Source organism: Macaca nemestrina, chromosome 5 (genome assembly GCF_043159975.1).
Source record: "Macaca nemestrina isolate mMacNem1 chromosome 5, mMacNem.hap1, whole genome shotgun sequence".
Lineage (NCBI taxonomy): Eukaryota > Metazoa > Chordata > Mammalia > Primates > Cercopithecidae > Macaca > Macaca nemestrina.
The window spans coordinates 147,808,680-147,821,111 of NC_092129.1; the positions used below are offsets into that span (position 1 = coordinate 147,808,680).

The 12,432-nt window shown below is 41.1% G+C and overlaps 1 protein-coding gene across 10 annotated transcripts in view; it reads right to left on the bottom strand.

The window, feature by feature from the left end:
* The window catches only part of LOC105474491 (ankyrin repeat and sterile alpha motif domain containing 1A), a 196,449-nt gene that overhangs the window by 83,413 nt on the left and 100,604 nt on the right, over positions 1 to 12,432 (bottom strand). For all 10 annotated transcript variants that reach the window (XM_011729182.3, XM_011729174.2, XM_011729175.2 and 7 more), the window contains one exon: positions 9,484 to 9,604. In XM_011729182.3, the coding sequence (XP_011727484.2) occupies positions 9,484 to 9,604 (121 nt within the window). The remainder of the gene's footprint in view (positions 1 to 9,483; positions 9,605 to 12,432) is intronic.

The window sequence follows — 12,432 nt, forward strand, 5'->3', positions numbered from 1 at the left end:
ATCTTTACTTGGATGTTCTCTGGTACCTAAAACACCTCAAACTTAACACATTCGAAACCGGACTTAACATCTTCCCTCAAACACGCCCCTCCCTCGATTCTCTATTCCTGTTAGTCGTACATTATTTTCTCAATTAACTAAGCTCAAACCTCGGAATCATCCTGAAATTCCTCTCCTGATTCCTATACATTTTGTTCCATGGTCCTGTTAATTCTGCTTCTTCTATACCTCTCCCACTCATACCTCCCTTCCTATAACTTCCTACTCTTTCTCTAGTCTGGGCTCCAATTACCTTCGAGAGACTCTGTGAAGTCTCTTGACTTTAGGGCTTTCCCGCCTCCAGTCTCTCCCAGTCTAAGCAATCTAAGAGTCCACAATTATATATTTCTGAAGTGTGGCTCCTATCGTGTCACCCAATTCAAAAAGCCTCAACACTGCATTGTCTCGGAAATAAACAGTGACGCTGGAGATCCAATGCTCTATGACAAGTTCCCTTTGTTCCAGCCAAACCAGATTACTCTTACCATTCTCCAGACATGTTCTCTATATCTCCTCCCATCCTCTCACTGTTGTCTATGCCACTCCTCCTGCCTGGAATGCTCTCTCCTTATCAGGTATAACTCTATCTAGGTATAACTCTATCAGGTATAACTCTATCTAGGGGTTCAGCTCAACTGCGATTTCGTTAATAAAGCCATCCAAGATCTCCTACACTGACATAATTTATCCCTCTTTTGGACACCAAAATTACTTTTGTACCACTTTTATATGAATTTAACATATTCTGTCATCTTTCAGTTATTTTACATATGTCTCATGTATATAAATGCATAATATACATGTATATAAACGGCTGTCAATACATTTGGTGGAGGAAAATTTAGAAGCACAGTTCATAAGGCTTGGACTTGTTCCACAATCAAATTGAACTATTCCAACTCAGAAACATAAATTAATAAGAAGATAGTTATACAGCAGGACTTTGGGCAGGAGCTCCTCTAATGCAAGAAGATGAGAAAAGTAAAGTGCAGTGGCTTGTGCCTGTGACCCCAGCTACATGGGAGGTTCAGGTGGGATTGTTTGAGGCCAGGAGTTTGAGACTAGCCTGGACAATACAGTGAGAATCCAGCTCTAAAAATTTTTTTTAGCTGGGCATGGTGGCACATGCCTTTAGTCTAGCTATTCAGGAGGCTAAGGCAGGAGGGAGGATTGCTTGAGCCCAGGAGCTGGAGACTGCAGGGAGCTATGACCACACCACTGCACTCCAACCTAGCAATGGAGCAAGATCCTTGTCTATTTAAAAAAAAAAAAAAGATGGCGAGAGAAGAGGAAGCTGCTGAAGATAAGGCTTAATTGTCAAACTGTCTCATTTATATGTTTTCCCTTTGGAAAAAGCATCCAAACATACTCCTGGGTATTTATTTTGAAAATCTAGCCTGGACTTCTTGGTAAAGATGACAGATCAAACACAGGTACCTATTTTCTCTTCTTCCTGAAATCTCATTAAACCAACAGTAAAAGTGGGACTACAGTTGGAAGCACTGAGAAAACAATCCAAAACTGGCACAGGGAAAAGCCAAGACTTACACTCTAGAATTCCCCAATGGCTATGGAATTGGTACTCTGATGTAGGAGTAAAGGGAGAAGCTAAAAACCATTTCCTCCCCTTTGGAAGGATTAAGGTCTTCATACTGATGCATGAACTGTGTACAGACTCAAATGCGTAGCTCTTAGCAATTCTGAGTTAATCTCAAAAACTTCTGAAGTGTAGCTGCACGCCAAAAAGTCCACATGTATCACTGTCTTCAGATAATCATTCATCACTGTCCTCTGTTAAGTACCACTTTACCTGGACCCAAGCACTATTAGTGGATGCTAAAGCACCACAGAAAACAAGATGGCTTTTAGAGCTCTTGGCTACATTCCCATTTGCTATCAAACCTGGAAAGTTGTCCACTATTTCTCTGAGTGGCAATATGTCCAGAACATCCAGCGAGCAAAGAATTAAACATGAAGGAGAAATAAATGACTATGCTATACAAAACAGGAATCACTGTTCTTGGTTATGCTTGCCCTGTATGATAATTTCAGAAGACTTTTTCTACATTTGAAATAATTTAACAGGAATACCCAATTAAATAAAACTACCATAAAATCACATGGGCCTCAAGTCTTTTTGGAGGATGGGCTTTCAAATTCATAGATCTATTAAGGCTTCCCACTTCTGTCAGCTTTTGTCATTTCTATAGGCACAAATGGCATTTCTTGGTGGGAAAATTATTCACTGTGAAGGACTGTCCCGCATAGTATAGGATGCTTAGCATTCCTGATCCCCAGGGGAAAAATGCCAGTAGCAACCCCACCTTAACCAGTCATTGTGACGGACCAAAACTCTCCCAAAACAATTCTAAACGCTCCCAGGGGATGGCAGCAACTCTGATTAATCACATAAAATTTATTCCGATAAATCATCTTATTATTAATTTTTAAAATCTCTTAATTTGACGTTATATATTCTTTTTTGTCTTTTTTTCTATTCTTTTTTGTGGAGAACAGGTTCTCACTATATTGCCCAGGCAGGTCTCAAACTCCTGGGCTCAAGCTGTCCTCCCATCTCTGCGTCCCTAAGAGTTGGGATTACAGGCGTGAGCCACTGTGCCTGGCTATATTCTTTTCTGAAGTTTTAATTTTAAAAACTTTTTAAAATTTTAATTTTTGTGGGTACATACTAGGGTACATGAGATTTTTTTTGTTTTGTGTTTTTGTTTGTTTTTTGAGACAGAGTCTCGCTCTTTCGCCCAGACTGGAGTGCAGTGGCGCGATCTCGGCTCACTGCAAGCTCCGCCTCCTGGGTTCAAGCCATTCTCCTGCCTTAGCCTCCCGAGTAGCTGGGACCACAGATACCGCCACCACGCCCGGCTAATTTTTTGTATTTTTAGTAGAGACGGGTTTTCACCATGTTAGCCAGGATGGTTTTGATCGCCTGACCTCATGATCTGCCCACCTCGGCCTCCCGAAGTGCTGGATTACAGGCGTGAACCACCCGCAACCTGCCGAGATGTTTTGATACAGGCATACAATGAGGAATAATTACATCATGGAGAGTGAGGCATTCATCCTCTCAAGCATTTATCCTTTGTGTTACAAACAATCCAATTATACTCTTAGTTATTTTAAAATGTACAATTAAGAATGTTCTTTTTTTTTTTTTTTGAGACAGAGTCTCAAAAAAGAGGCGCCTCCTGGGTTCAAGCGATTATCAGCCTCAGCCTCCTGAGTAGCTGGGATTACAGGTGTGTGATATCACGCCTGGCTAATTCTTGTATATATTTTTTTTTGAGATGGAGTCTCGCTGTCACCAAGGCTGGAGTGCAGTGGCGTGATCTCGGCTCACTGCAACCTCTGCCTCCCAGGTTCAAGCGATTCTCCTGCCTCAGCCTCCTGAGTAGCTGCGACTACAGGCGCGTACCACCACACCCGGCTAAATTTCTGTATGTTTAGTAGAGACAGGGTTTCACTGTGTTAGCCAGGATGGTCTCCATCTCTTGTCCTTGTGATCCACCTGCCTCGGCCTCCCAAAGTGCTGGGATTACAGGCATGAGCCACCACGCCCGGCCAAATTCTTGTATTTTTAGTAGAAGCGCGGTTTCACCATGTTGGCCAGGCTGGTCTCAAACTCCTGACCTCAGGTGATCCAACCACCCTGGGCTCCCAAAGTGCTGGGAATACAGGCATGAGCCACCGTGCCCAGCCAAGAATATTCTTTATAGCATCCTCACGTGTAGTGGTTTTTTTTCTCTTTCTTGATCAAAATTGTCAGAAATCTTTAAAAAAATACAAATTCATTTTAATGATCAAGTCTCTCTTTTTGGTTTCTTTACTTCTACTTTTCTTTCTTTCACTAAAGTGTAGCACACATAACATAAAGTATGAGAAATATACTATCTGCTTTTATCTCAATAATTCCCTAACAATCTCTTATTACTCTCTGCTACTTTCTTTTGGTTACATTTTAATCTTTCTTGTTGTTTAACAAATGAATTTAAGAATATAAACTTCCCTCTGAGCACTACTTTGGCCAAATATTACAGGTATTTAAACAAAGTGTTTCTACTACCACTAATTTCTATGTAGAAAAATAGAAAAAAATAGGCAACTCATAGATTAAACACATAACGCTAATCAATAAGGTAAGTTGCTCAGTTCCAATGACAAATAGCACCTTTTTTGCTTGTCATGGTGGAAGACATTAAAGACTGATAATACACCACCTTGGTGAAGGTATGAAGAGCGTATTTCTCTTCACCATTAAGGGAGGGCAATTTAGCTCCACCCATTAGATCTAGACATGCACATATACTCTGACCTGCTAATTCTACTTTCTATCAGTCTTTTTTAGAGACATACTTTTACATGTATTTAAGAACACATGCACAGAATGTCCACAGAAGCGTAATTTATAACAGAAATCCTGGCGACAACTTCAATACCCATGAACTGGAGAAGGAAAAAATGAGCTATGGGATATTTAGCTAGATTTTAAGAACCAAGATAAAATTGTATCTGTGCTCTATAGACAAGGCAAATACAAAATGCAAGTTCACAGAAAGTTTGTAAAACACAATCCCATTTTAGCTTAAATACAAACAAAGAATTTCACATAGTCACTTTTGTATAAAGATAACAAATGGTCTGAATCATATATACCACACTTTCTTTTTGAACTCTGTGGTTATGTTAGGATGGTATTATTTTGCTATTAAAAGCCAGTTACTTAAGTTTTTTTTTTTTTTTTTTTTTGCAGATATGGGGTCTCACTATGTTGCCAGGCTGGTCTTGAAACCCTGGCTTCAAGCAAGCCTCCTGCCTTGGCCTCCCAAAGTACTGAGATTACAGGTGTGAGCCACCATGCCCAGCCTACCACATTTTCAAACGATAGTCACCTCTAGCAACTGTGAGTAACAGGGAGGTGAGAAGAACCTCAGCATTTATTTATATTCATTTCTGTATTGTTGGAATTTTTTTTTCTTCCTCAGTGAGCACATACTAATAAGCTAATATAAAAATGTAAATTTTAAAAATTAAAAAAAATTTATTTTAGAGATGGGGGTCTTGCTATGTTGTCCTGGCTGGTCTCCAACTTCTGGGCTCAAGTCCACCCACCTCGGCCTCCCAAAGTGCTGGGATTACAGGAGTGAGCCACCATACCCAGCCTAAAAATGTAATTTTAAAAATTTCCTACCCCGGCCGGGCGCGGTGGCTCAAGCCTGTAATCCCAGCACTTTGGGAGGCCGAGGCGGGCGGATCACAAGGTCAGGAGATCGAGACCACAGTGAAACCCCGTCTCTACTAAAAATACAAAAAATTAGCCGGGCGCGGTGGCGGGCGCCTGTAGTCCCAGCTACTCAGGAGGCTGAGGCAGGAGAATGGCGGGAACCCGGGAGGCGGAGCTTGCAGTGAGCCGAGATCGCGCCACTGCACTCCGGCCTGGGCAACAGCGTGAGACTCCATCTCAAAAAAAAAAAAAAAAAAAATTTCCTACCCCAACCCTTACACATTGTAGCTTTTTGAATTATACTAAGGCAGGGTTAAAAGCTCTGGTAGTCTCACTAACATGGCCTTTTGAAAACTGATCAATTAATTCATAAAAGCTGCATAAGACAAGACATTAAAGGAAATGCAGAAAAGATTCAGTAATACCTGCAACATGGTCTGCTGATGTGCCTCACTTATACCAACCTTAGCAGGCACTCCTTCTAGGCTAGCTTTTCCTGCCAGGCTGCCAAGATAGGCAAGGCTTCTGAGAAACTAGCAGAGCCCATTTTCATATTTAATGTCTCAGCTATTTTGTCTGAAAGCTCTTTGAGCGATCTAAGCAGCAAGCCTTGAGGCAGGCGCATCCCACAGCCTGTGGTTCAATTAAATCTGCTTCTATACCACCTACTCACAACACTTATCCCAATATAGAAGAGTTGGAAGAAACCAAAGCATAGGAGGACCAGATGTGTAGCCAAAACTCCTAATTGTTAGTTCCCTCCTTAACCTAATGATCTCTTGATATGGGGATACAAAATCCCTTTCAAGCACACTTGGTAGCTAAGGACACCAGCCCCGCTTATGAAATTAGTCTAACCTTCCACTCTTCTTTCTTCCAAAGGTTGAGTCAATTATCTTGTAGTGGTTCCAGATGAAACTTTTGAAAGAAAGAAAGAATTGGAATCTCCCTCCTCCATGAAGCTAAAAATTATTCCTTCACTAAGAACCATTTTCAAACAGAGTATTAATTAATTGCTTGTTTTTTAAGGGTTAGTTTATTAAGTGTAATTTATTATCAATTTTATTATCAAATGACTAGAGAGGGCATTGGTGCCCTCTTCACCTTTTCTAAATGTTTTAATTAAAAATCTACCAATATGGCCAGGGTTGGTGACTCACGCCTGCAATCCCAGCACTTTGGGAGGCTGAGGCGGGTGGATCACCTGAGGTCTGGAGTTCGAGATCAGCCTGGCCAATGTGGCGAAATGCCATCTCTGCTAAAAATCAAAATTTAGCCAGACATGGTGGCGGATGCCTGTAATCCCCTCTACACGAGAGGCTGAGGCAGGAGAATCACTTGAACCTGGGAGGTGGAGGCTGCAGTGAGCCAAGGTCATGCCACCGCACTCCAGCCTGGGTGACAGAGCAAGACTCTGTCTCCAAAAAAAAAAAAAAAAAAAATCTACCAATATGATTGGAAGGCTCAATATAGTTATCAATTTTTCACTATCAATATAGATTCAATATAAACCCAATCAAAATCCCAGCTGGACTTTTTGTAGAAATCAACAAGTTGTGCACACTGACTAAGAACTAGGTGGCGGGGTGGGGAAGAAATCAATAAGCTGATTCTAAATGGGAACGACAATGGAACTAGAATGTCTAAAACAATTCTGAAAAAAGTAACAAAGTTGCAAAGACAATTCAATAGAGAAAGGAAGGTCTTTTTCAACAAATCATGCAGAAACAATTGGATAGCCATTTGTAAAACAATGAAACTTGATCCATACCTCACACCATATATAAAAATTAACTCATAATTGATCATAGACTTAAATGTAAAACCTAAAGCTATAAAATTTCTAGCAAAAAAACATAGAAAAGATTGGTGGCTGAGCACGGTGGCTCACGCCTGTAATCCCAGCACTTTGGGAGGCTAAGGTGGGCAGATCATGAGGTCAAGAGATCGAGACCATCCTGGCCAACATGGTGAAATCTCGTCTCTACTAAAAATACAAAAATTAGCTGGGCGTGGTGGCGCGTGCCTCTAGTCTCAGCTACTTGGGAGGCTGAGGTAGGAGAACTGCTTGAACCCAGGAAGTGGAGGTTGCAGTGAGCTGTGATTGGGCCACTACACTCCAGCCTGGTGACAGAGAGAGATTCCATCTCAAAAAAAAAAAAAAAATGATTGGTGACCTTATCCATATTTTTAAAAAGGATAAATTGAACTTTATCAAAATTTAGAGTCACTTCTCTTCAAAAGACACTGTTAAGGGAACAAAAAGACAAGTCACAGATGGGGAGAAAATCATGTATCTAATGAAGAATTTGTATGTAAAATATATAAAGAATTCACAACTCAATAATAAGAAAACAATCTAATGTTTTTAAATGAGCAAAAATTTGATAGACATTTAATTAGATATTAAGGATAGTGACTAATCACATTAATTGATGCTCAACATCATTAGATATTAGGAAAATGCAAATTAAATCCATAATGAACTAACATTGCATATCTATTAGAATGGCTAAAATTTTAAAAACCTGACAATATTAAGTGCTAGGGATGATATATATAGCAAGTAGATGTACATCACTCTCATACACTTCTGATGGGAACGCAAAATGGTATAATCACTCTGGAAAATAGTTTGGCAGTTTCTTATAGAGTTAAACATATTACATATTTCACGTGAAGTTAAACATCTATTGCTGGGATACCCAGCAATCCCATTCATAGGTATATATCTAAGTGAAATGAAAACTTCTGTTCACACAAAAACCTGTAAGTGAATGTTTATTATGATTTTATTTATAATTGTCAAAAACTGTAAATGACCCAAATATCCCTCAGCTAGGGAAGGGGTAAACTGAGGTATATCCATACAATGGGATAATAGCAATGAAAAGGAACAAATTATTGATATATGCGACGACATGGATGAATTTCAAATGTATTAGCTAAGTGAAAGGGGCCAGGCTCAAAAGGCTACAGATTGTATGATTCCATTTATATGACATTCTGGAAAAGGCAAAACTATTGGGACAGACATCAGAGCAGTGGTTGTCAGAAATAAGGGAAAGGAGTGGGGTTGACTACAAAAGAACATGGGAAAATTTGGGGGATGAAACTGTTCTATATTTTTATTGTGATGGCAGTTATACAACTCCATCTGTCAAAATTCACAGAACTATACACAAAAAAGGATAAATTTTACTGTATCTAAATTACAATTTTTTTAAAAGCTCAAAATGGAAACCATAAAATACAAAACAAAAAAAATCACTATGAAAATGACTACAATGTCTGCATGCAAGAGAAAACCTTTTAAATAGGACCATTAAAAATAAAGTCTACAATGTCATACGCATATGCACACGTTCTCTTTGCCACCCTCTAAGCACTGACAGATCTAAGCAAAGGGCATTTCAAAGGAAACCATCTCATCCTCTGTTCTTACCTGAACCATGGAATGTCTTAGGGTTGAAAGAAGGTACGCATACCCCATGAAGGCCCTAATACCTGCAAGCTGTAGAGAGCTGGGAAAGGTCACAAGAGTTCCTTCAAACTGCAGTGGGAACTGCATTGCCCCTTATTCTTCCTTAGAACAGGGGTTGACACAAATTCCCCAGCAGTGCACACTCACCTCTGTTGTGACTGCACTTATATCAACGGGCTGGATCTCAGTACTGCAGTGCTCACTCCCTTACAGAGGAAACTGAATTTTGCAGAGGCAATGAAAGTAGGCCAAGGCGACAGAGCACTCTAGTTACAGGGTGGCAGCCAATCACGGGCCCCTCCCCAGGAGTGCCTCACTCTGAGGTCAGGACTCAAAAGCAGAGTCTGTGCCGTCAGCCTGAACCCAAAGGGACTGACTTGTTGAGCTTGTTTTTCCACAGCATTAACTTGAGGGTTTATGATTTAAGACCCCAAATCAATCTCTGCCATGGGGCTGGTCTCTCCTCCCACAGTTTGCACCTAGCCTGACTTAACCTTCTCCTTGCTTCGCATGCTGAACGTGGCAGCCAACTCCAACCTAGAGCATATAGGTCACGTATTGGAAATGAAAAGCCATAATGTACCCACCATCCCAGACCATCATGAAACCCAACCGCCACAACCCAAAGAGTATCATAGTTACAACATCTTCCCCTTCCACTCAGGATCACAAACTTTAAAAATCCCTTTGGAGTTGGTTCTGCCAGGAGTTGTGGGGAACGTACCTTTTGTTTTTCCATCCACCGACACCACTTTCTTTGTCTCTGCTGTTAACAAGAGTTCATAAGGATGTTCGTCTTCTTCCTGGGCTGCACTTCCATGAATTCTAGGTCTCATGGACAGAACCTAAGGGAGAGAAACATCCAGTATATTTTGTGCATGTGGCTAATATCAAGACAGGAGTGTGGAACAAATTCGATTATTGGCTCTTTTTACATTTAAGAAGAAGAAAGGTGGAAAAGAGAAGGTGAATAATTCAAGTGTCACATAGAATCACAACTGCACTTCTGGATATATACCTGTACCTCTAATCTGAACGGCCTTTGACTAGAATATACCCTTTTCTGAGGATCACCTGAGCCTGGAAGTTTGAGGCTGCAGTGAACCAGGATTGTGCCACAGAACTCCAGCCTGGATGACAGAACAAGATCCTGTCTCTAAAGAAAAACGAAAACAAAAACAAAACCAAAAAAACAAAAAACTCCCCTTTCTTTGATTTTAGTCTTCAAAAAGTGCAAGTAAAATCCAAGATCCTTCCTTTCTTGCATCTCCCATGCCTACGGTGTTCTGCATGATCTCTTTTCTGAGGCTAATACTTGCCAAGCAGCTCTTAGCCATGCTCCATTGTGAAGGAAGACCTCTTCCTCTCTGTTTCTTTTCTAATACGCACATATACTATCCAAAGACTGGAATCCTTCCCACCTCCTCAAGAGGAAACCAAAATGACTTCCAACTGACCCTCAACACTTAATGTTTACTAGAAACAAACCTGTCGCTAAGTCCATCTCTATTTTTGTGAGCCTTTCTTCAGAGGTCCTGAGGGTTATAGGGAAGGATATCCCCAAAACTGGATTCCTATAACCTTTATGATAATACAATTTTAAATTGCTTCCACCAATCTCTGCTCTGAAGAGTCAAGTGGCCAGAAAGTTTGAATTTCAGTGAGGGGGAAAAAGCAGCTGTCTACTGAGAAATCCCTAATCCAGGCAGTCAAGTATCTCTGATGAAATAACAGAACCAGAGCTGGCTCCTATACCTGGCAACTGTAAGGCTTTGACCAGCTGAGGGCCTGATGGCCACAGCTAGCCTTGGTACCACAGTAACCATGCTTTCCCTTGAATCAAGCTGTAGACACCACAATTAGTGCTACAGCCACTCTAGGAGAAAGAATGGATATCCTTACTTTAGAGGATAATTCTGGCCCAGCTGTCCTAAGAATCCAATCTGTTTCACAGGCAAAAGAAGAAGAAAAATAAGAATAAGCTAGTGTTAAGACAAATCCTACTTACTAGAACAGCAAACCAAGGCTCAAGATCTCTTCTTGATCAGTTTGGATCCGACAAGTAAAGTATTACAAACAAGGGGGTGGGGCGGGGGTAATTCCCAGTTCCATCTAACAAATAATGCTGCCCTACAAAGGTGATTCCTTGGCAAACACAGAAACTTCCTCCCGTACTGACATGTCCCTCAGCCCACTGGAAAGGCATCAGGTTTGTGGTTCATCAGGTTTTTGCTTCTCAAGGCATAGCTCACTGTGTTATGGGCCTAATGAGACAACAAGGACTCTAGTAGCCTCAGACTAAATGAGAAACTGCAGCTCCCGTTTGTTAACAAGGCTGCCACTCTAAAGGCAAAAGGACTGTCTCCTTCCAAAATTCTGCTAAGCACTGCAGGAACCTCCACTTATAGCAAGCTATCTGGAAGCTAAAAGCTATTTCATTACAATGAGCCATTTACTCATATTACTTATTCCTTTGCCTCTTCATAGGAACACAATTAAAGGAACAAAGAGGGGCCATTAAGCAGTTCACATTGTGTCAACTTAATACCACAGGCAGTACAGACAGGATTTGTGTTCTGCAGGTTTACACACCTACAGCTATCACTTACACAGAGCCCTGGAAATCTGATTGAGTGTTCCACACACGGGAAGAGCTCTCATATAGCCTCAGGCATGCTTCCTTCAGAGGGAGGTAATTGACAGCCTGGATGCCCAGCCTATAATATCCTTTCTTCTCATGCAGGAGAGGGCTGATGACTTCCATGTGGAAAATCAGGCCCACTGGACCTGCTTTCTCTCTGTGCCTAGTTCTTGTGCAGGACAAATAGAGGCAGAGAACCATCAAATGCCAGAGCTGGAAGGGATCCTAACCATCACAGTAACATCCAGAGAGCACCTGGTTCTGCTCTTTCATTTGTAGATGACAAACCTGGTTCCCAGAGAGGTCCAGGGACTTGTCCAAGGTTATACAGAAAGCTCACAACAGAGCTATGGCCATAAAAGTCAACTCTCCTGATTCTGGACCAGTTTGGCCTCATTTTCCCTCAACTTTCATGTTTTTCTTCATCCAATTGCTCATACCCAGACGACAAGCAGAGTAATCTTTTCTTCTTGGTGCTGGCTTACCAGCTATGGGATTAAAAATCCTCACAATAAAGCAATAAACTGCTTTTCTTTGAGCCTTCCTAGCTCCCACTCCAGAAGCCCTATGTCATAGTCAATATGGCAATAACTGATTTTCAACAGAAAGGATTCTGCTCGTTACTAAATTACTCCTTAATCTTTTTTTTTTCCTTTCCTCCAGGACTGGCAATAAATCAAAGCCAAATACACACACACATACACACACACACACACACACACACACACACACGTATACACATATATATACATATATACACATATATATACATATATAATATATATATATTTTTTCTGCTATGTGGAAAGCAACATTTCTGCTGCAGAGCAAAGCTAAGAGCAGTCACCACCTAACTGTGACCAATGGAATGTCCAGTTGGGGTGTGGGGGCCTTCTGGGAAGAGCTACTCCAGCAGCTGCAGCTTCCATGAATACTTAGCACATCTGAGCACAGAGAAGACAACAGCCAGTCCTGATGCAGCTGGCAGCCCCTTCTATGGGCAAAAACATCTATACAGCATGTGTATGTGCG